This window comes from Lepisosteus oculatus, chromosome 7 (assembly GCF_040954835.1).
Source record: "Lepisosteus oculatus isolate fLepOcu1 chromosome 7, fLepOcu1.hap2, whole genome shotgun sequence".
NCBI lineage: Eukaryota > Metazoa > Chordata > Actinopteri > Semionotiformes > Lepisosteidae > Lepisosteus > Lepisosteus oculatus.
The window spans coordinates 50,211,802-50,237,594 of record NC_090702.1 but is presented as its reverse complement, the minus strand read 5'-3'; the positions used below and the strand labels follow the sequence as shown (position 1 = coordinate 50,237,594).

General features: G+C 37.3%; 1 protein-coding gene across 2 annotated transcripts in view; it reads right to left on the bottom strand.

The window, feature by feature from the left end:
- The window catches only part of slco1c1 (solute carrier organic anion transporter family, member 1C1), a 54,436-nt gene extending 30,922 nt beyond the window's left edge, over window positions 1–23,514 (bottom strand). For both annotated transcript variants that reach the window (XM_006633167.3, XM_015352154.2), the window contains exons 1-2: window positions 23,111–23,514; window positions 12,315–12,475 (exon numbers count right to left, since the gene is read on the bottom strand). In XM_006633167.3, coding sequence (XP_006633230.3) covers window positions 12,315–12,461 — 147 coding nt within the window. In that variant the 5' untranslated portion in view covers window positions 12,462–12,475; window positions 23,111–23,514. The remainder of the gene's footprint in view (window positions 1–12,314; window positions 12,476–23,110) is intronic.
- Window positions 23,515–25,793: the final 2,279 nt, after the last annotated feature.

The window sequence follows — 25,793 nt, the reverse complement described above, 5'->3', positions numbered from 1 at the left end:
GCAAGACATTAACCAGTCTGTAAATTTTGCAGATTGTTTTTTGTTGCCGTTTCAGTGAAGGCATGAAACTCATATGGAGAGAACTGCGTATCAAAATATGAGAGAGAGGAGAAAATAATTGCATGTTCTAAGGGACACAGTTTCAAACAGAACCTGAAAATCAGAAACTCTCATTATTACTTCACACTGAGTCTCACCACTGAAAAATAGCAGGAATTCCAGTTGTGCAGAAAATAAAAGAGCCATACTGTGTGGAATGTAAGAGGATTATTGGCCAGAGTGTTAATAGCCTAAAACACACCCACCATGGACATAGGTCCAAAACGTATTACTTGAATGAACAATCCTTTCTTAAGAACTTTTTTTCCATGTTTTTGTTTAAAACCTTGCTTTGATCCAATTGGATTAGAATGAACCATCATGCTCTGATTTGCCTAGGTACTGGCCTTTCCACTTTTCCCAGCACCAAAACCGAAAAAGAGGGGAAAACAAAGGAAGAAGAAGAAAAATGTGCCGTTTCGCACAGCAGTGTCCAGGCTGGACTGTCCCTATTTAACGGGGGTCCAACCTGGGGAAAAAGAACTGCTTGGTACAGCGGTATCCAGACTGGGTTTTCCCTATCTAACGGGATCCAGTCTGGAAGAACAGGGAGCGCGAGGCCAAACACAAAATAAACTCAACCTGTCGTGGTGGAGATATGAGGCAGATATGCGGCTATTACTGTTTATTAGTATAATGTTTATACTGGAGTGCCTCAGGAATACGTACTAGGAGCACTGCTCTTCTTAATTTATGCCAATGATCTACTGTAGATTCTGGAATAGTCGGCAAACTACTCACGATTGCAGACGATACCTAATTAGGAGGATTAGCAAACTTTCAAGACTGGAAACAACACAACTGGCAGGTGATGCTTAATTTGGAGAAGCGCAGGGTTTTGCATGCAAATAGTAAGGACATCACATGTAAATACAAAATGGGGAAACTTTGATGTGGGAGACTCTCCTTATGAAAAAAGACTTAGGTGTTTATATTGACCTATTCTTGACATCTTCTAGACCAGCAGTTCTCAAAGTGTGGTCCGCGGACCACCAGTGGTCTGGGAGCATGCGCCAGGTGGCCCGGGGGCTGACCTAATCATCTTTCTTAAAGCAAGTCTATGCTGTTTAAGTCAGAGGAAAGAATATTGTAGTGTCTGCTATGAAAGGGCTCCCCCTAGGAGCACTGTTAAGAACTCCAAGCTGTAAATAGTGGCAGGAGGGACTTGTGTGTTGGTTCTACAGTAGGTATCAGGGTTTCACCAGCCGTTAAGGGGACTGTGTGCGTCAGTAATGGGGCGAGCACCAGCCTAGCTTGAGGGTCTGCCAAAAGGGTAAAGTTTCCATTCATTCTCTTTGGCTGTACCCTTCTGTTACCTTTGTGTTTTAATTAAGCTTGAGTTATGGCGGACCACCTCGCCTCTTCATTCTCCCCATCAGCGCCTATCGGTTCAGTGTTTTAGTTTTATGCACCACAAATGAAATTATGTCACACATTGAAAACGAGACAGTCGGTTTGGTGGCGACGTCCCTGCCGCCGCGCAGCAGTCTAGTCGTTAGTGATGCATGGGTCGGCTTTTTTTTACCCACACCTGCCCGACCCGATTTAAAATGATAAAAGTACTGTCCCGAAGCCGGTCTGGACCTGCTCCATTAGAAATTACACCAAACAATATTCAAACATTCATTTGATCAACATTTATTGAAACAGCATATCGAGATTCCTTGTTTTAAACAGACTAAAGTAGCCTAGTCTTGTGACTAGTCTTTTGGAAAGTTCGTCACAATCGATGCAGATAAAGTAACCTGTGCTTTTTTCTTCTGTTGTGCTGACTAGCTCGCCAAATGTCTCCCACCTGGCTCTTTTGTCCCCCTCTCTTCTTTATTTTTTATCTCACTGTTCTGGAGTTGTGTCCTGATCTGCTCTAATGAGGGTGCCATTTTGTTTTTCTTTGTAATACGCTGTTGTCTGTTTGCTTACGTTTTCTTCCGCAATGCCTTTGGATACAACCAATCGGGGCTTAAATATAGTAAAACATCAGTTTTAAACCTTAAAACCACTTTAATTTAAGATACAAATGATCAGTTTTGTGCAATATTTTGCTTTTAAACATAGATCAAACCGCACCTGCCCAACCTGATCTAAAATGTTTAAGTTTTGATATGTGAGTGTGGTTGGACCATTGCACTTATTATTGTTTGTACCGTTTTGTTCTTACTTTTGAATATCTTGCTTTGAGTTTGTAAGTTCCTAGTGTAGTTTAAAGAAGCAGTCAAAGCGGAAGGGTTATTATGGATCACTGTCTCAAATCTGGGACTCTGAAACGCAAATATAGCAACAATAGTGACGGAACAAGTGGGAAGAAGATTCAGAATAGAAGTGAAACAAAAAAGCAGCTCCATTCTTCACATTAACTATTCAAGTAATAAAAACATTTGCAAAACATGCCGCTTTTTAAAAAACATTAGTACTTTTAATAAAATGTAATTCAATATTAGTTATTTTTAGTACATTAATAGGTGATGAGTTTTACAGAGTAAGAAGTGGATGTAGGCATAGGTGGTCCACCACATCTGTGTAAGTGGTCCATGGACCATAGAACTTTGAGAACCACTGTTTTGGACAATGTGAGGATGTCATTAAAAGGCAAACAAAATGTTAGGATATACTGTACAGTATAGTTAAAACGGTAGAATTTAAATCAAGGAAGGATATGTTAAAATTGTTTATATTAAACAACACAGTAGTGAGGCCTCATTAAGGGTATTGTGTACAATTTTGTCCCCATACTATAGAATATATTCAAATATATAGATTTGAATCTAGTATGTCTTCGAAATGTAAAAATAATTGTACAACTCCCTAGGGCAATTCAGTGTTAAGCTGGGATGGGTATGTATATATTTATTTACTTCATAGTTTAAAAATAATCATGTACGAGTGTTTAACTATTTGGGTAAAGCCTGTTTTTCTTTATCAACTTCTTTAAGTTTTGAAATATTTATGTTAAGCTAATTTTGGACCGAAGCAACAGGTTTTCAAAATTACTATGCTAACTTTTAAAATTTCTAACTTTGAGATATTATGCTATTTATACCTTGATGAATCATAGATGTTTTATTCTAACTTCAGGAGTAATATTGCCAGATTTATTTCACTGCCACTACATAATTTTGTTTTCAATGAATTTTGTGGATGTTGAATGACACACTGGGTGTAAATGCAGCACATCAAGAAATGTGATCAGGATACTTAAAAAGGATTCATGAGATTAAATCTAAAATAAAATCACAGCTTTAACGATCACTTTTTGGATCCAATTGCTTCCAATACCCATTTAATGCAATTATAATGTCTATTAGTGCATATAATATAAATTACGAGTTAATAAATTCATTAATTCACTCATTTATTCATTCATGACATTTTCAAACAGAATGTGAAAATCATATGTTCTCACTGCTTCTTAATCATTGTTACTTCACACTGTTTCAGTCTCAACACTGAAAAATAGCAAGAATGCTTGTTGTGCAGAAAATAAAAGAGCCATACTGTGTAAAACGTAAGAGGATTATCGATCTCAGTTAAGAGCCTAAAACACACCCACTACGGACATAGGTTGTAGAAATATTTCATTTAAGATACGTTGAATAAACAACTACTCTCTCATACACACTTTTTTCATTTTTAAAATCTTGTTTTAATCCAGTTGCATTTGGTTGAACGTTTACATATTGATGTCAAGTATTGGCCTTTCTGTTGTTCCAAAGACTCGAGTATATTAATAGTACCATGCTTTTATATTCTGTATACATTTATAGGGTGACTTTCAAAGCAATTTGCTCCACGTTCCTGCTAGTACATAAGAGCATTAGAAAGTTTTCATACAGCAATTGGGAATTATAACCTATTATTAGGTTATTTGGTTATTGGTTGTTTGGTCATACTACTTAGGTTAATGGTAATATAAACTGTATATACACACACTACAGTATGATATCAGTACAATCTTATCCAGCCATTTCTTGAAAAAAGTAGCTTTAACACCATGGCATGGTAGCTCGTTCTAGACCCCCATTACCCCTTGTGTAAAACAAAATGCCTATTCTCAGTTTTGAATGCACTTTCACACTTGTGTCCTCACATTCATTATTCACTCTTGATACTGTTGAATATTCTCAATGCTTTTCAAATCTCAAGGACTAAAAAGGCTGTTTTTAAGCTCTGGACGGTATCTGGCTGGACTTGTCTGGAATGTTTCTAGAGCAACATTTTCTGTAATGTGGTACACAGTATTCTAAATGGATTCTTACTTAATTTTAATTTAACATGATATCTCTTGATTTAAATTTCATGCTTTTCCCTGTATGATCTAATCTACTTTTTACCTTTTCTGATGTTTCCCAACTTTGCCTAGAGATGATGAAAATAGTGCGTCAACACCTCATTCTTTTTCATAGATGACTTGTTTATGATTAAAATGTCCCATTTTATAGCTATGGTCTGGTCTTTGGCTTTGCTACTGTAACAAAACAGCCCCAACCAGGGTGTATACATGGAACTGAGACATGACAGGTTGCACTGAGACACTTTAAAGACAGAAAACACCTCCGTTTTCGTAAGGTTATTAAGGAACTGACAGCAGCTGTAGGAAATCGATATAAAGACTCTCGTTGTTTTACAGACGGTACGTTTTTTAATCTCATGGTGAGATTACTCGTGGTGATTGAAAGGTTTTGAATCATACAATTTGGTCTGAAACAGACAGTCTTTAAATGCTATAGTAAAAGATAAACAAAAGGATCCCTCAAGCAGCAACCTCGGTTGTTGCCGTGACAGCCTGCCACTAAAAAGAAGGTGGTAAGAGCAGACTGGCCTAAACAGGACTGTCTGAGCTGCAGTTATATACCACCTTCTGAAGTAGGAGTAAGGCAGGCATTTAAACATACTAGAATTAGGGTTGGGTAGGAAACAATGGTTGGTCTGTCCACTGCTTAAAGCTCCCATAAAAAAGGGGCAGTTGTATGTGCAGGTTCCCATGCTGCGCTGGCATTTAAGGGGGATCTGTTACAGCTACCTGCATGTAATACTCTGCACTCGTCTACCTTAAATGTTATCTGCCAGGGTTTGCCCAGTCCTGAGATCTATAAAAATGTTTTTGAACTTCCTTTGCTTCATCTACAGTTTTAGCTAATACTCTTATTTAGGGATCGTCTGCAAACGTCACTAATTTACCGTCTATACCAGAATCCAAATCTGAAATAAATTAGGAAGAAAAAAAGGAAGACTTGGGAAGAACACTGATTATAATTCAGACCCCTGTGGTACTGTACTAATTATACCAACCCTTAATTTTTATCTGTACCCTTTGTTTTTTAACCATCGGCCATTTCACAATCCAAACACATGCCTACAGCTTGCACTTTGAGAATTAATCTTTTATGAGACGCTCAGTCAATAGCATTCTGAAATTCTACATATTGCATGCACTGTGTGTGTCCATTTATGTTGTTATTTACCAAGATCTGTCTTTTCTAAATCCATGCAATCTCCTAGGATCCTATTTCCATATAGATGATCCTCACATTTGTGTTCCAATTACTCTCATTGAGTTCTATAACCCTTTATGTAATACAAGTTAGAATTATTGGTAAATAATTTTATTTATTAATATCCCCCCAAAAAACAGAGACAAACATTGTATAACAAAATTAGTTATGGATTGGGTAAAGTGTCTTGCAAAAAATTATAACATTACAGCACTGGCACTTATGAAGGTATTTTTGGCCTTTGTTCTTCAAACCCTATGGTTATTGTTCGGGAATTACCTTTTGAGATTGAACCTAAAACATTAAATTGGATGGAGAGTGAGATGGCCAGACAAAAACTTTAATTTCATTACTTTGGTCAAATCCTAATGATGAAACAACCAATGAAAATAAAAGGATATAATACTTAATAATTTGGCTTCAACTCTTTTGGCTGGGAAAATAGCAGTAATGATCATGAAGATCAGCTCTATCACATCCCCCCTGAAAAATTCCCACAACTGCCCTGCAGATTCTGATGCACTCGACTTGGCTGTAGTTTCGCAAGATCCATACAGAATGTGCATGTAACATGGAATGAATGAGAAGTTGTATAATGCAGACTTGAAGAAATCAAAGTAGGTAGCTACATCAGCATGCATAGGCTGCAATAGAAGAGGTAGAGATTTATTCCATGCTGAGCGAAAAACAAAAGAAACACAACATTTCAGCTATGGAGCCTTCATTTGTGAAGCCTTTTTGTAGGAAAGAGTAGATTTGGATATGCAGTCAATGAGAAGCATTGTATGAGCTTGTTTGATGATTGTCTGATGTGAAGTGACCCATTCCAGTCCATCTTAGTTCACTAATTCCCAGAATGTCACGTTTGCCTTGGTTCGTAGTTCTTATGTTCCAAGTTCCAGTGGTGTACAGCTCTTTACCATATCGGAGTTTCCTTTCATCTCCAAGCACCTCAGCAGTTGGATGTCCTCTCGGCTTTAATCTACCCGCATAATAACCTCTATCGCAACTCATGCTTGTACTCTGTTCTTCTCCAGTAGTATACTGGACACCTTCAGACCCAAGGGGCTCATCTTCCAGTGTCATTTTGACACATCTCTAGTTGCTTTTGTCCATAATGTTTTCTTGGCTAAATACCTTCTCCAGTGGACCGTATTTAGTCTAATCTCTCTGCCGTGACCTTCCCATCTTGGGCAGCCCTTCTCAGTATAGCTTGTAGCTTCACTGAGATACGCAAGCCCCTTCACCACAACGAGGTAACGATCCAGAAGGGTTCTACCTGTTGCCTTTGATTCATATTTTCCAAACCTTACCAAAACAATTGTGTCACGGTCTGATACAGCCGACACGTTTGCATTCTCATCCTGGCAGGGGCGCCTCAATAAAAGCTGCTTTCAATTTCTTAATACAGTATTTGCCTCAATTTAATGAACTAATAGGGTGAAATGTTGAGTATCCATTAAATCGCAAAGGTCATCTATATAGTATATACTGTACATGTAACAACCATTGAACACAAAAACAAAAGTATTAATGCAAAAAACTTGTATACAATGATAAACCAATTACTAATGGAAGAAAACAGCACTAATATCAAAGGTAACAGTGTTGTACATTTGACAAGATACAATAAAAAATAAATATTTATGGTAATAACTCAATAATGTACTGTAAAACACCAATGAACATGATTTAAATCCACTAATGTTTAAATCAGATAATTAGATTTATAAAGGGTGAAGTAAACTAATCAGAATTACATCACATGCATCCCAGTTGTTTCTTACAAATACATAAAAGAGCACGTGGTTATTCTCTCTGTATGTCAATAAATTGAAATTGTATTAGCTGTACTTCATTTAAATAGCAGTAATGTGTATTCTGTGTTGTGTTTTTGTTCTCTGGATTTAGCAGAATTATCCAAGCAAAGGGTAGTTCTTTAAAATGTTCATCTAGGAAATGTTTTTCCACATCCTGAAGCTTTCACTGGATTAAACTTGTCAAACAACAGTTACTGTAAGGACAATATTTCAACACTATCTATAAATGCAATATCTTGCCGACGTGTCTTGATTTGGTCCACGAAAAAATAGAATGAACTGAAAAGAAAGACCATTTGGTCCTTTTTGCATGTTTGTTTGCTTATTAGGAAACTAAGATTTCACTTCAGAGTGTGAAATATTGATTTTGTTCCCTTAAACTTCCTGTATAAGACAGTGTCCTGATACCAGGAAATCATTTTTTTTTACTCTTCTTTGAACTCTTACTTAGGCTATAATAACCTTTTTGTGGTATGGTGACCAAAACCAAATGCAACATTTTAAGTAAGAATAACATGCCTGGATTAAACATACCACTTCTTGCTATATGCCTATGTGTTTGCTTTGCTTCTGCCATGGTCCAGTCATGGTCCCTTGAGAGTCACTGGTCACTGAGAGCATACATAGTATGTATACATTGGTTGAGCATTAAGATCCAGGCATCGTGGGCTTAAACCTGGGTCACATCACATGTCAACAGCAACTGAGATTCCCCAAGCACTCACAATTGGCCAAGTTTGGCAGGGCCCTTTTAGCTAATGGTGACCCCTACTACCTGCCAGGTAGGATTTACGGTGCTATTAGTAAGAGGTGTGCCTTGCTTCCAATCATCACTGAGCCCGCTGTGTAGGGATGCATAGCTGGTGACGTGTTAAAAGGATGAGTCACTCCAATGTCCACCCACCCCCTCATCTTCACTATGGAACCTGGGCAATATGTATGTAGAGTCTAGTAGTATTCCAGAAACAAAGTCCTCAATGACAGAACAGGTGAAAGAACCTCCAGGAACATCTTAATGACTAATCTAACAGACAACGAAATCAGAATGAAATCTCCAATCTTACTGGTATCCATGTAATTGGCAACATTCACAGTCCTAACACTGGCACCTGAATGACTCGGTCATTGCACATGTCCGGAATCACAAAGACATTCACATCCTCAGTGCAATGACAGGAACTCACTGTTGTGTCAAAGCATCTCCCAAACATTGCCTGGAGATGAAGCAATGTCCACTGAAAATCAACAACATAGCACTGAAGGATTCAACCAAAAGAGAACCTTTTTCAAGAGTATACTAGGGTGTAAAGGTCTGAAATCTCAATGAAGAACATAAGAAAAGTGTTCACAACTCTAAGTTGTACTGTATGTAAGGTAGAGTAACCCTAAAGATCTCACCAGCTTCTGTAACAGCATTGAAAAGCAGAGGTTCAAAAGAGGTTGTGATAGAAAGAACAGCAGGTGAACAGACAAGGCAAAGAAGATTCAACACCTTGCTGACATAAATGATATCCATGGTTTATATACTGCCATAATATCAGTTTTTGGTGTACATACTCAAGGACCAGCCATTTTGAACCCTAAAGAAGGAAGGGATATTACACTCCATTCTAGGTACTGTACAGTATGTTGTGTGACAAGTGCAACTCTTCCTGCCCCCCCCAGGATTAAATTGTGGACTCTTAGTATACACAGCGCCATTCCCTAGACAGCCTAACTCCACCAAGTCAAAAAACAAGGCCGCCACCACAGCAGAATTTTACACAAGCCTGGCAGGTTTCAGTCACAGTTACTAGTGGTCCCGAAGTCACACAGCTCCCTCTCTAGGCAGAGAATTGCACTGTACCACAAGACTGGGTCCTCTCTAGGTTGCAGAGAAGGATGCCATCACATCACTTACGCAAGTCCTTCAATGCATGATCCCTATAACATAAGGGACAGTTTGACGAATGCTTTTTTCTGATCAGGATCAAAACTTCAATGTCAACAACTGAATGTTGATTCAGTTCCATCCACATCCACATAAGACATATGCTTAGAACTTTACAAGCCCTTAAGTAGGTAATGAAAGCTACCACTCAAATGAACAACAAGGTAGAAAGACTTTACATGTGGAAAGGGCTTACACTAGAAAACCACACATTCATCATATACTGTAAACGACTTTGAGGATGCTCTGATTGCAACAGTCTTCAAGAAAAGGGACCAATCAAACCGTTGAAAATACAGAGAAATCTCTCTGCTCTCTATTGTGGGCAAGATAATCATAAAAATACTCTTAAACCATATCATTCTAATTGCTGAAGAATAAAATCTTGGTGTGGTTTCAGACCCTCTAGAAGCACGAGTTTTCCTTTCAATTAAAGTAAATGTTGAGAGCAGCACCAACCTCTCTATGGTGTATTTTTTTACGTGGCCTCCGACTCTTAAAATCCTGAGGTGCTCAGGAAGATCTTTCTGAAGTATGGATATAATACTCAAAATGTCAGCATCCTTCATCCGCTTCACGATGATATGCAAACAGTAATCCTCACTAATGGACCCATTACAGATCCCTATTAAGTCCCGGCAATATCAACTCCTGGGAGCTCTTGACCAAACCCGATGAACATATGGGAAGGAGCCTCGTACTTTGAAAATCAAAGATATCAGAATCGGGAAGTAAAGACAGAATATTGAAGAGATCTCTCCATGAACGGATGACATAGTACACAACCTCCTATATCCCAGGACAACATTTGCTCATCTGACCTGAATATGTGCAGATTCCACATTGGCCTTACCAGTTACCTTTAGGTTAATGGAAAACAACATCTTTCACAGCGAGGCCATTGATTACAGGATCAGAAATGGGAGACACTGAAGTAAGAACTTCCTGGTACCACAGGCATACAGTACCTATGACCCATACGTGCCATATCCGTTCCATGTTTGGATGAACTCTTGTCAAGCTATAAGTTCACAAATAATCAGGCTGCAGCAGAAAATGGGTGGAGTAAGAGACAAATAAATTATATGGAAGGTTACAGTAGAAGACTGGGAAAAAGCAAACAGAAAAAAAAACATAGTAGTACTTTCAAGAGTGTTAGAAGGCAATCTGTCTTCTGTTGTTGTTCCACACGAGTGTTCAGTTATATTGGCGATTCAGTTAGTTAATGAAATGTTCCAAGGTATTTTTGTATTTTTTAATTTTCTGACAATTATTTATAACTTTGGCTCTTATTACATGAATTTGTTGTGGAATCAGCTGTAAAAGATCATGCTAGAGTATGTGCAAGAAAATTAGTTTAATCATTTTATTGATAACACAAGATGGAATAAAAATCTAGAATAAATACTTGACCTTAAAAGAACTGAGATTCAAGTTCAAGTTTATTGTCATTACACTCATATACATGGTATATGGTATAAGGAAATGCTATTTAGCTAGCTCTCAGACATAAGTAGTACAAAGAGAAAAAAAAATAAAACAACAACAACAATACAATTGTGTAGCAAAAGAAAGACAGGGACAACAGGCAGTGTGCAAAACAACAAAAAGGTAACAGGTTATGTGCAAAAATATGCATCAACAGAATAAAATAAAGGGATAGAAATGATGGGGAGAGAGCTTTTGACATGTATGGTAGAGGTAGATTTTCAATGTGTGTTTGGGTTTTTGGTAAGAAAGAAAAGAAGAAGGCACTGTGAGGTTCAGATCATAGGTGAGAGGTGAGGTGAGAGTGAGAGAGGCTGGGAATTTAACAGTTTGATAGTGCGGGGGTAAAAACTGCCACCCCTATACTGTACTCAAAAAAGGGATAATAGGAATACATTGCATAGACAGCAACGAAACACTACTAATAATGTGTTATAATTATCTAAGAGTTTCAGATTTTGGCAATGTCATGTCCCCAGTACCCCTATTATCCACCAGAACATAGAACACACCTACTGTATACAGGTGGGCTATAAAAAGAAACATTTACATGATTCTCAGTCATATCAATCAATAACGTAAAAATTACAGCTACTGTTATATTCTCTAATAATCACAGGAGCAAGTAACGCAAATTTTAATGCACGCTTTTAGAGGTCACCCAAAATAAAAAGCAGGTTTTTGGATGTTTTTTGGTTTACCAGTAACACACAAGATATCCTTTTAAAATGGCGGAATGCAATACTAAACATATTACATCTTTAAAGACACCTAAAGCTCTAATATTTGTATTATTATTATGTAGTAATAATAATAAACTTATTTGTATATAGTACCTTTAAAAGCGCTTGTTAATCCACAACAATAAAGAACAACCTATAGGTTAGATAACAGTGTACCAAAAAATGAAACAGACTACATGTTCATTTGTAATGAAGGTGTGTTTAGGATATATACAAATCATTATTAGGATTGTACAATTTTTTAACCCACTACTGCTGCAATGTTCACTTGTCATCTTGGGATTTTGTAACAATCTCACATGATCTTAAAATGTGTATAAAACATTCCAAAGCACATTTCCACACATACACACAACGCACAAGTTACTGCAAACTAACTTCTTCCTAAATGAACACATTGTAAATATCATTTTCTGGTATCACCTCCTGAAGAGATGCACAAAACATAAATATCTATGGAGTGTGTCAGTAGTATGGCTACAACGTTATGACTGAATGAATGTATCCTCCCTCTACAATTGTAAAAAACGTGATAAAAACATTGGTCCGTCACAGCTAAATCACAACCTTCCAGGAACTTTGGTAATACTGTTACTACATTTTGTGTTAGCCAGGAGTGCAGTATGCCTGTTTTCTCTTGTACTGAAATATTAATCTCTTTGATATAGAAACTGGTGTAACTCTTAATGATGGTGGAACCATTTTTGTAATAATGGCACATGTGAGGTGTTATATGACACAATACCTTCATGGTTGAAACACAAGAGTGCTTGCTATTTAAAGATGATAATCCATTCTCTGGCAAGTGCCTCTCCTTTGACAGTGGTTCCATCTTCCAAGGAATGATACCATTTTCTTTCGGGGAAGTATCCATGCTGAAGTTTCTTGGCATTGATGCATGCAATCCTAAAAGGAGATAATCAAAGCCTGAAACATTCTTATTTCCAATTTTAAACACATTTGTTTGCAACACATTGAGATGGACTTTAATATAATTATCTAATAGGTATGTGGAACTCAATGAGAGTTTTTTTGGTGCTTTCTCTGAACCAGTAGAACTTAATAGCCATTGCAGATAACTGAACATCTTTCCAGTTTAAATAGGATCTGTGAGAGCAGTAATTCCAATAATCATTTTATTTATTTTGATACTACACACAGGATTTCTCAATAATTATTTCTATAGGATAAAATAATATTTAACTAAAGCTAAAAGAGATGGCAAAATGTTAAGTAAGGCTGCTGTGACATCCTTAGACTACCTTATTTTGGCAACAGTTTCTAGAAGACAAAATGCATATCAAATTGTCTGTAATCAGACAAGCTGTACAACACTCAGGCCATCATATCCCAAGTGTATGAAATAATAAGATACACATGTTTCACTCTCACCGACCTTGACCAAATTTTACAGTAAACCTCTGGTTCTCAATCCTGGTCCTGGAGGACCTCTGTGTCTGCTGGTTTTCATTCCAGCTGAGCTTTGAATCTCTCATGCTAACTTATTATCTGCTTCCTAGTTTAGACTTGTTTCTTCAGTCTGTCTTGAGTGTCAAAAACATCCTGTTTCAAGGTTACTCGGTTTTCAACAACTGCAGCATAAAGACCTTTACACAGTGTCTCTTCAACGTCCCTTGAGGGCTGACTGACACGTGGAAATGGCACGATCACCCTCTCAAGTCACGTTGGTTACAAATTAGGCAGCACTCCTGAGTTAGGGAAGGATTGAAATTAAGGAATTGGTACAGGACTGATGCCAATTACAAATTTAACTGGACGTACTGAAAGCTAGTAGAAGCAAAGTTACAAATATAACCCAGATAGAAAAGTGAAATTAGCTTGTGATAAAGAATTTAGTGGGAGAAAAATACCAATAGAGGCAGCGTTCCTCAAGGACCAAGCCTGGGAACCCTCGTTATAAACATCTCTTGAACACCTTTACCAAATATGTTTTGCATAGAGTCCTAATATTATAAATTGGATAGTTTCAACAAAGAGCTCAAACAACAGTGATAAAGAACAAAGCATAAAATGTGTATGGAATAGATGTAAACAGCTCTAATGTTATATACAATAGCCCCAGAAAGACAACTTGAGAATGAATGTCTTGTTTAAAAAGAAGAAAATGGGACACAATGCTATTAAGGGCTGAAGTCCAGCGGGTGTTACAGGTTTTAATTATATAGTAGATGCAGCCCTTAAAGCATCGGAGAACTGTGTTAAATTGGTCCAGTTAAGTCAATAATTAGTTCAATTAAGTGGTTAAGAGTAAACACCTACAGACTTTGAAGCCTGCCATGCTTGCAACTGGACAATACTGCTGCCTTATCTAAACCCAATCATTTTGAATCACAAAAAATGTATGTAATGAAACTGATAAGCTGGTCATGCCATTTCTCCAACTCACTGATATGTTAGGGCTAGTGCAACTAGAAAATAAAGGTCATATGGGCAAATTAATCAAATAGACAAAATGCAGTTGTATAACAAATTTCCCATCTATGATTCCTAAATAGGAAACATTTGATGAGAAAATGTTGCTCTACTATTTTGACAAATCAGCAAATCCTTTTTAAATACTTCCTATGACAGGGCTAATTTTTTTGTATAGTGCATGCTGATTTCATTGAGACTTTCCAAAACTGTCTGGCCAGTAAAATTACTCATGTCCGGTAAAAGAAAGTCACATGGTCTCCTGATTTTCATTTTACTTAAAGCTTTAATGACTTACCTAAACCAATTTATGATTTACTGGCCTATACAACCACTAAAACCTATTCCAGGTCTTCAGCAACTACAGAACCAGCCCATCGAAATCTGATACCAGTGGTTGTTACGTGTTTGAAGAACTAACATTGACTTACATATGCCTTTAATTGTGGTCTCAATGATTAATTTCTCAATGATTCCACACACTATGCTGGTTTACCTCTGGTTCATACTGTGAAACATATTTGTTCTTAAAAGCCAATGAAACTCTTGGTTTCATTATAATATTGTTAATGTAATGATCAGCTAAGCATATAATTACTTCATTTAGGTACTATAAAAATCAGCTGTGTTGAACTGAAAAGTAGAACCCACAAGCCTTACATTAACTCATGAATCTAAAAAGGGAATGGAACATTATACTTTCAAAAGTTAGTATTCCCAATTACAACATAACTCTTATATAAGAAGGATGTGCAAAATTGGTTAATTATGAAAAATCGCACTGGGACTGTTGTTGCGACGATGCAGAGATTTTCATAGACACTTTGAAGTTTGTGATGCAGTGAAAACTTTCTGCACAAAACATTTGTCTTTTGTTTATACAGGGACCCTTGTATTCTTGGCAGAGAGTGGCTTGGCTACCGAAGTCACCTGCAATGCAACTTCAAAGATCTTATATAGTGTCCCAGGCTAAATCTCATGTAAGATTCAAAGGCTACAAGTGGATTTATTCAGTTTCACCTGATACACCTCTGAGTGAATTGCATTACAGTCCTTGTCTGCTATTCACAAAATTAACTTCTGTAAATTTGGGATATCCTGTACACTTACAGTAGGTGAACTGTAGTGAGTTTCAGTGATCTATATAATATGTGTATAAAGTAGATACTAGGTATAGCAATAGATCACCTCTTAAAGGCACTTCTCCCAACTTATTATATAAGTAAGTTGTAACTGTAATGGATTACTATTTTAAAAAACACTGCCCCATTGGATTCTTACACCGGGAAGCAGGTCTCTTTATATGCAAATAGTTGAATAATACAGTAATATTAACTTTCATATGCTGATGAAACTCACATATACATTTCGTTTAGACCTAACGATAATTCGTCTATTATCACTTTAGTTAATTGCACTAATGAAGTAAAGACTTGAATGTGTGAAAACCATTTGTTACTCGAGTCGGATAAAACCAAGGTTCTGTTGTTTGGAGGCAACAATACTGACAGGACTACTATAACTTCAGCACTTAACTCAGAGAATTAAAAAAATTGCCTCAAAGACTCAACACGTAACCTAGGCATCATATTAGATACAAAGCTCTCCTTTAACTCATGTTAAAACAGTATCGAAAACATGCTTCCTAGAGTTAAGAAAATTGCACAACTAAGGCAGCTTCTCTCCACTCAATACAGAGAAATTAATACATGCTCTAGTATACAGCAGGTTAGACTACTGCAATCCCCTACTATCAGGGAGCACCCATCACTCTTTCAACACCTTACAGCACATTCAGAATGCAGCAGCTAGAATTGTTACTAGGAGCAGAAAGTACGACCATATAACCCCCATACTTCGCTCTCTTCATTGGCTTCCTATCAGGTACAGGGCAGATTTCAAAATCCTTCTACTTACAAGGCTCTCAGAGGTCAGGCACCTATCTAATTGAACCTATTAATGTATATCATCCAAGTCGCCCGCTTAGATCACAGAATGCAGGTCTTCTTCATATTCCACGCATTAATTTTTTAAAAAGTTGGTGGTAAAGCTTTTAGTTACAGGGCCCCTAGTTTATGGAACAGTCTCCCACCCCATATTCAGGATGATGAGTCAATCTCATTATTTAAATCCAGACTGAAGACTTCAGCCTAGCCTACCCACACCTTACATTAAAGCCTGCTGCAACCATGGCTGCTGGTGTTGTTGTACATGCCATTGTGTGTCTCTAGGTTGGCCCACCAGGTAGATACATCTGTTCTGACCAAACTCTCCTATTCTCCTCCCCACATGTCTGGATGGTGCCTGGGCTGGGCACCATCTGAGTTGGATGGCGCATTACTGCCATGGATCCAAGAGGGACACCGTGGATATAACACCATGGATATAACGAGGGACACCGTGGATATAACTTTTCTGTTTAGGAGGATTTTGCTGGTCTATAGAGATCTGCATGGAGTACTGACATACTGTACAGAATACATGATGGATGGATTAATACCCTCATTCAAGGGGTGGTGCGGTGGCGCTGTGGCTCAGGATCTGTGCCTGTGGCTGGAAGGTTGCTGGCACGTATCCTGCGGCCAGCAGAGGAATCCTACTCCGCTGGGCCCCTGAGCAAGGCCCTTCATCCCAGGGGCACCGTATAAATGGCTGACCCTGCGCTCTGACCCCCAGCTTCTCTCCCTGTCTGTGTGTCTCATGGAGAGGAAGTTGGGGTATGTGGAAAGACAAATTCCTGATACAAGAAATTGTATTTGGCCAATAAAGATCTTATCTTAATTTATTTCCTTTTTTTTAATTGTATAATGTTAACACGCCCAAAGGGGTTTGGCAGCCAGTTGACCTTGGACCCCTGGAGGTTTTGGTCCCTCTCCTCCATTGTCTTCTGGTCTTTTCTGTTCTGTATTCACATGTATGGTCACTTGCATTGTTAAGCGCCTTGGGGCAACCTTGTTGTGAAAGGCGCGATATAAAAACGAACTGAATAGATTGGAATCTTAAAAAATACAAAGTTTGATATTAATGGCAAACATTTACACATCATTATTTACAATTTCATTTATTGTAGTGTTAGGCTCTTACTTTTGAGGAAAAAAATATTGAGTAGCAGTATCTAAAATGGTGGTAAACAAGCACAACATCTATTTTTAAGCATTATTTTAAAACTTAACATTTTTGCTTTTAATGTAGTGTGACATCAGCAGGAGACAGGCAAGCTAACAGACCTCTTTTTGTGTACATGTGTAGATATGTGGACATGGTAATGTGAACACTGCCTTTAGATTCCAGTGCAGGAATAGTGTACAAAAAGCAAACAGTAACCTGGATTTTACTGTATATTATATAGAGCACTGGGTATCGATGCTACTTATAGGCACCATGTTAAAATAGTCAATAATTAGTTCAATTAAGTGATTAAGAGTAAACATCTACAGACATTGAAGCCTGCCATGCCTGTAACTGAACAATTCTGCTGCCTTATCTAATCCCAATCTATTTGAATCACAAAAAGGTCTTGAAACTGATAAACTGGTTTTGCCATTTCTCTAACCCAGTGAGGTGTTAGGCTTAGTGCAACTAGCAACAATATATTCTGGAAAATAAAGGTCATACAGGCATATTGATAATATAGACAAAATATAGTTTTTTAAGACTTTTCTATCTATGATTCCTAAACAGGAAACATTTGATGAGAAAATGTTTGGGTAGCTATGCTGCTTACCGTGATAAGAGATTACAATCCAAACACGCTTTTCAATGTTTTACAGCTCACTTGGTCTCTTACTGGTCTACCTTGCACTTTCAGGAAGCTGTTCCTATATAGCAGATTACTAAATTACTATAGTATAGTAATCAGACCGCTGTGTACTTCTCAGAACCAGAACTTTTTTTTAAAAAGAAGTAAAACTGAATGATCTATAATTTGTTCAACTGGTGATACATTTGTAATTCTTCGATCTATGGGTACATCCCTACAGGACTGAACTTTTCTAGTAAGGATCTATAAATAACATTCCTTATTTCCTTAAGTGGATAAATACCATCAGGCCTCAGACCTGATTTTTTTTAAAGTATTTTTATAAAACAGGCTTATCTGTTTTAAGGACAGTTTTGTTTTGAGCCTATGGCAGTATGTTTTTGAACAACAACCAATCTTCTATTGACTCTTCATCCATATGTTTCTAGTTAACCCTTGACAAGTTAATTCCTTCATAGTATGCTTCTCTTAAGTATTAAACCCTAATTTTATACACAACCTTCAGAGCTTAAAGTATGTTAAAACTTACAATCACAATTCCCCAATTATTTTACCACCTAGATTCACTCAATTCAGTAATGTCTGCTATAAAAGACCTAATCAATAAGGACATCTACCTCAGAAAGTGCCTTCAGAGTTCAGAAACAATCATCAACCATTTAAGATGAATTCATTTCAGATTTTGTATTCCTCATGACATTACCCCAATTTATATGAGGACAATTGAAGTCTCCTAATATTAGGCTGTCACCTTTGCTATATTCCTACCTGATCTCATTAATACCAACATGTATGTGTCTGCTTTTGGTGATCTATAGCACACACCTATTGTTAAGTCCTTAAAATATTTACTTTTTTAAAGATATACAGCTATCCATTGATATATGAACATCCACTACACGTTTTTGTTTATACAAAATCAACCTGTTTTTTTTTCTCATTTAAAGAGCAAAGTTTCACCTTTACGAGCTGTACTCTCATAAAGCAATTGCTGAGATTATTTTTCTCACATATTTTCTCACATGCATGTTTATGCATTTGCTAATGACTGTGACAATGTAATTACTGTACTGTACCGTAAATGAGCTTCAGTGTTATTGTTTTCCTTCCAATTGTTAATGCATCTGCTAATAACTAAGTATGTTACTAGAATAATTAACCAAGAATGTAATTGTTTTCATACTTTGGTAGAGTTCTGTGCTGTATTAAGGTGATGTTTGGGTGTCTGAGCGAACATTTCTGAGTTCTGGAACCAATTCTGAGATTATAACACAGGAAGTCATGGGAATTTAATTTCTATTAACGAGCTTTCACCTTACAAGCAGTTTTTAAGGAGCAAATTAGCTTATAGCTCATATAACAAGGGATGACTATATAGATTTTATATTGCCTTTAATCTCTTGCCTCAATTCTCTAGATTGCAGATTTTTAGAAATACACAATAGTTCTACCACACTTTCCCTTCTCTCCTGCTTTTTTTCTAAAAGTTATAAACATCCCCATCCTCCTTCTCTAGGCATGTTTCTCATGATTCTCGCACTAAGCGTTAAGAATGTCTAAAAAGGATGTGTTAAGTTTATTACTAGCATAGCCTTGGGCTTTTATGATTCCACCAGAACTCACCCTTTCTGAGCTCCCTGGGCCCCATTTCACAAGTTTAAGTACTCATGGACTTATCTACCCATGAACATATTTTATACATTTGTTAAATGGTAATTCCAATTTATTTGCTGTATCTTTTTAAACATACAGTTTGCTGTAGTTGGTGTTTATTTGAAATAGAGGGTTTCAAAAATGTTTTCGTTAATTGTTATTTCATTTCTCTCTCCCTCTCCCCTTTCTATCTTAACTTCATGGACTGGTAGCTGCTGTTACAGTCTCTCTCCTGCTCACTACTGTATCTCATCTATGATTAGCACATACACCAGTTAAGCTTTAACGAACAATAAACGCTGGTGAGTTTTCAATTCTGCTCACCTGTCCCTCCTTCGGTACTTGCACCTAAGGGTGGATCGCTGCAAAATCATGAAAGGAAAGTCTCTATGTTTTCATACAATGGCTAAGAAAGGGTTGCTTATGACTTATAGTACATAGAATTTGGTCTACATTAAAAACTTGAAGAACTAAACCCTCATATAACACGGGGAGTGGAAGTATTATACACTGCAGTCACGTACATTACGCAGTTTACACTTGTAATAGTTGAGTTTCCCACTACCACCACCTCTCTCTCGCTGTGGTACTTTAGTTCTTCATTTTTCTCCAGATGGTCACTGTCCAGAACCATTTCCAGTAAGGCCTGGAAGTGAACGGACAAAAGAGGATCTGGAGATACAGCCCCCGTCACTCAGTATAACTCTTTCTGCAGTCAAAAAGCCATTTATTTCATTTACTGTGTTCAAAATAATGTTCCGACATATCAGGGTGTATTCCTATGCACAACTGTACACATGGAGGTCACAGGTGGAAAAAAAAGTACTTTTTTTAAAACAGTATGTGATGAACGCATTAAGAAAAACTGTAAAGGGGTAACTAAATGAAGGAGAAAAAACAGAAGATCAACCTAAAACACAGTGGAAAAAAAATCATGAAAATGTATCACATTATTTTAAATTAATTCCTTATCTAAATTATCTGAGGTCTTTTCCTTTTCCTGTACACTTCAAAACTTTACTATGGGAGGGGCTTACAAAAAGAACTCTCTGCAGATCACTTGAAGAAGCCTTTGGAAACTAATTTTTATGGTCAGATTAAAACTCGTTTTTACCCAGAATACATCTGGAGAAAAAGAGAAACAAAACTGAAAAGAGGCATCTCCTGCCCAGTGAAGGCTGTGTGATGGTATGAGTTGATCTTTCTGCCTCGACACTGGCAGCCTTTGTATTACAAAAGAATCAATGAGCATCAAGAAACTTTACTCTCTCTAGCTTAATGTTGTGCAATTCTGAGAGTCTTATTGGAAGGGATTTATGCAGAATAACGACTTAATTATTTTATGAAATCTACTAAGGAACTTTTACAAAAAGAGGAAGACAAGACATTGGGTCATGGATCGATTATCTCAGTTGTTTCTTATAGTGAATCTTACCACAATGTTGTAGATTGACTTGAAGGGTCCTGCTGCAAAATAGAAACTAAGGTCAACTACAAAACCCAAAACGGGTTTCACAACACGAAAAAGATGTAAATACAAAAGGGCGAGCAGATAAAATACTACATTAAGTGCATCCAAATACTTATATCAACATATAGAATTAAAACTGTACTAGTTAGTATAAAGTCAAACCTACTACAAAATTATTTCTCGGCATTTATAAAAAAAGTGCTAGCAGGTACTATGTCCCACAGAATATGTTCTATATGAAATAATGGCAATGCTTGGATATTTCCCATATTATACAATCACAAGAGAGTTTTCCAGTCTCTGGTCAAATTAGGGCATGACCTAAAGTTGAAGCTCTCGAAAGTCTAAGACACCCTCACCAGATCCAGTGCACGTGTTCAATTCACATACCTGACCACACTTCCCAAGATGCAAAGGAACAGGAAGAGTTTTAACAGGTGACTTTTCAGGTGTATTAATTCAAACTATTGCAATAGCACGTACACACACAAAACAAATGTATGTTTGTTTCTTTTACTCAAACAAGCCACTGTACACTAAGACTACTGAACTCCAGAGTACATACTGTGATGGAATAACAACACTTCTGCAATTCCACAAATGTCTATCTATGTCCTTGTGCTCACCACACCATTAATGTGGTTTAATGCATTAAACATGAATGAATAGCTGCCAGATCCCACTTTTCCCTTTAACCATGTCAGAAAACAGACACCTAGTGAGAATTAAACCAGCGTTGTCATACTAGGCAAGCAAAAATGAGGACAGTAATTCTTGGCTAGGTAGTCCTTCCTGCTGCTCTTGATAGGGAAGAGGGCAGGTAACATGTTCTTTCCACGTGGACAAAACATTGTGGCACTGCATCCAGGAAAACATAATAGTTTCTGCATATTCTTCCATTTTGGGCAAGTAATCATTCCACTAAAACCAGATAATAAAAGTGGTTTGTTGCACTGACATATTCTGTAAACGTATTATAAAGTATGTAAATTAAACTTTATTCAAAACTAGACCATTGCTTATTAAATATTAATGTCTGTTATGACTAGGCAACATTTACATTACTGTGACCTAATTTTTAAACCGTTTAAAAAAAAAGACAAAAAAGGTGATTAAATATTACAAACCCGAAAGTTTTAAATGGGATTTTCTTAAATTGGCATGGTGTCGCCTTTTCCAAGAATAAATTATCTCAAAATATCTTTCTGGGTACTAGGAACAAATAAAATTATAGCTATAATGTGACTGCCAAAATATAGTACTTCTTTCTCAGTGATAACAAGGACACAGTGTCTTTAACAGTAAATTAATTAAAAAAAAGCAAACGCAGGCTTCCCTTATTGCTGTCTATTAACCCATGCGTACGAAGCTGCACGGTTGCAGCAGCTCACTTGTAGGTTTCTGTTGATAAGTCCGCTTGCAGAGGCAGAAGCCATGACAACATAAATGAATTTATCCTTGTCCCCATGCACTTAGCCTAATTACTCCAATGAATATTCTCTTTGCACTTGTGTCTTGGTTCTGAACAAATCTAAACAGGTAGCTCTTCACCCCGGTAAAAGTAATTACCTAAAATCGTGGATTAGGTTTATGACATTATATACTGTATATTAATGTTGAGTCATGTGTGCATCTACTGTACAGTATATTGCAGGGTTAGACCTAAAATGGTGACAAAGCTTAAGCCACTTCATGAAAAATAAGTTTTACACTGATCGGCAAATGTGCAAAAATTTGAGGAGGAAAATAGGAAAAAAACGAACAGCGGTTTAAATTGATAAAAGGAAATGACAAAATTCGCTATTAATTTTCTCTAAAGCAATTACTGAAGGTTGAAATACAATTGCCGCAGCGCATATGGCTTGTATTAGATAATAGCCAATTAAAATGCCAAAGTTATTATTCTCCATTTTTACAGCTTTTATGGACGTTAATGGTTAATTAAGAAAATTAATTCTAACTGAACAGAAGGACAAATATGAATGTAGGTCACCAGCCCAGCTACAACGAGTTGTTCCTCTTCTGCAGTACGCGTTTTCGGTAACCTAACGTTTTTACAATTGTAAAGTTTGTTGCAGATACAGTAGTTGTGAGAGTAACACAGTAAGTGTAAGTGTCGTAACTCCTAAAACCGGTCGCTTAAAACATCTAAGGAATCGATTTGCTAAATCTTCTCTATAGGATTCATATCTAATTCCCTTTTTATATCAGTTTAGTTACTTACCTATAACCCGTCTTGGAAAAAAAAGCGTTTAGTATTTTCTTGGGCTGTGATGCGATCTGTGCGATCTACGAAGTTGGAAACAGACTAGTTGTTGATCACTGCGACATGTATTGAGAGCAGGCGAGCCGAACTCCTTAATCACTGCACAGGAGGAAATGATGAAGAAAGGTGGAAAGGCTGATTTTACAATAGGCAAGTGCCTATCGAGGTCTTATAGGTAATAGTTTCTCGAGAGATCCTGTTAGATCCGATGCTTTCATTTTAGCTTTAATCCGCACATTTTTTCACGTTCTCTAATCTTTGACGTCAGTCTCCCCAGGTTTAACAGCTCCACGGAGAATTGAAACAGTTAAAGCCCTTGTTTAGTTTGTCAAGCCGCTTGAAGAGTTGACTCAAACACGTGATATCGCTTTTGCTAGCGTGTGAGAAAGGGAGAGAGAGACTTCTTTTATAATCAGCACCGCACTGTATTTGTCATGTGTGATATAATGGATGCGAGTACGAAATCTCGACTATTTGTACTCCTACCAACCACTTTTTATCTGTGTATTACTGAATAAATAATTGGTTGTTACATCATTACTGTGTCTAAACATTGAGGTAAACATTGATATTTTATTAAACAAAATGAACTTTAGATTGTATTTGTATTCCTGAAAGGGCTGTATTGTAACAAGGGATAAATCAGTGACAGATGATCTTAGTCTAAAAATTGTGCCACCTTTTCTGTGAGTAGTAAGAAATCTGATATTAAAAATAAAAAATAAATCTTTGTCCACCCTTTTTACAAGTTCCACTGAGGATCAGATCTGTTACACCTCTAAGGGGATATTGTGCTTGTTGCCTGGTATTAATTAACAAACAAGTTATAAAAAGACTAAATTAATTTCGTGCCAAATGCTGCTCCCTGTATTATTTGATCTTGAACACTTTGCTGCGCCTTTTAAAACTAATTTTCATAATTCAATAGTTTATTCATAATGAATAGTTTCATCTTACGAGTCTAACAGACTGCTACCTGTGTTCTACATTCTTTATTTTACAACAAAAGCGGCGGGGTTTCAGCAGCACCATAGCTCGTGTCCTGTTTGTAGTTAGGCATTCTCATCTTCTGGACTCTGAGAGACAATGGATTTCCATCCCAGATTTAAAGATCTCAGATTTGGTGTTTTAAGGATTTCCATATAGTATGGTCTTGAAAAAGCTTCACATTTTCAGTCGCTGTTGTTTCCTATTCCAAGGACATTCCACCCAATCTCATCTTGAAACTTTGTTTTTAAGCTAAACTTTTTATAGGTAATTTTCTCCGTTAACAGGTTCTTGCTAAGCATACCATTACTAGAATTCACCCGGAATGACAAGACCCAAGAACGAAGTGTATTGAAAGGGTTATGGAGTGTGCTTGTCAAAATTTGGGTTAACCTGCTTGGCTGAGGTCTGACCTCCTGAGGAGGCCCTGCAGAGTGACCAAGGGATGCAAAAAAAAGTCATATGTGAGGTAGTGAAGGGTAAACAAAAGTATAAAGTTTCAGGTGAGGATGAGACATTGGGAATGATAGTGAATTACTGACTGAGTCTGACTAAACTTGGGTGTTATTATCCCTCCTGAGCTTTCATTATAAACTCCATTCAATGAGGATATTTGGTCATGAGGAGCTGGACTTGAGTAAGAATGGAAAACGTCACACATTTACTGTACTTTATGAGGAAGTTTGAAATCTCTCTCCCGATTCACCTGTCTCCACCTCAGTTCGGGGGATACCTCGTTTTGCTCCTTTTGAAATACATTTCTGAACTCAATCCAGTACACAAAATTATGAGTGAAGAATGCAAATCTTTTTCTCTGAGATTCCAAATGCTTGTTACCAGTCGGCAGACTGGATGTCCAATCCAAGAGAGACATACTGGATGCATCTCTTGTGCCATCTTTTAACGATTCACAACCATACAGCTTACTCAAACTGTGAGCCTAAATGTTCAATAGTCCTGGGCCTGAGCTCACAACTACAATATTTTACTTTCCTATAGTGGCCTGTATTGTATTATTCTGTGCATTTAACACTCCCTCAGCCTATATTTTGTATTTCCAGCTGTTCTTAAAAGACCATGTGACTTTCTTGTGCTTTCTTGTACAGTTAAGCTGTTAAATGACAGTACATTGTAGTAGTGTCTCACAATCCAAAGTAAGAAAAGCTCTTCCCTTTGACCCAATATTGTCTCACTAGCTATTCCTGAATCACAAGATGCTAGCTAATGCAGGATTATTTTAGCCACATTCACCTTCCAACCACTCTATCCAGTACAGGTAGGGGTCAGGGGGTAGCCAGGACCTATTCTGACAAGCAAAGGGCACAAGACAGGAAACTCCATTGACGGGATACCATCGTAGGGCACACTAAGACACACACACAAACATTTACGCACTTACAACTTACCAGGGCCAGTGTTCCCAAAAGTCAGCTTATCTATCAGTATGCCTTTGGCCTGTAGGAGGAAATCGGAGCACCCAGAGGAATCCCACACGAACACAGGGAGAACATACAGTTTAAACTCCAGGCAGATACAGTATAGTGGGTATAGATATACTGTAGGAATCCAGGGCAGTAATACTAACCACTGTACCACTGTGTCACCCTTAGACACTCAATATTTATTTATCATGTAATACCTACATAAAAATATA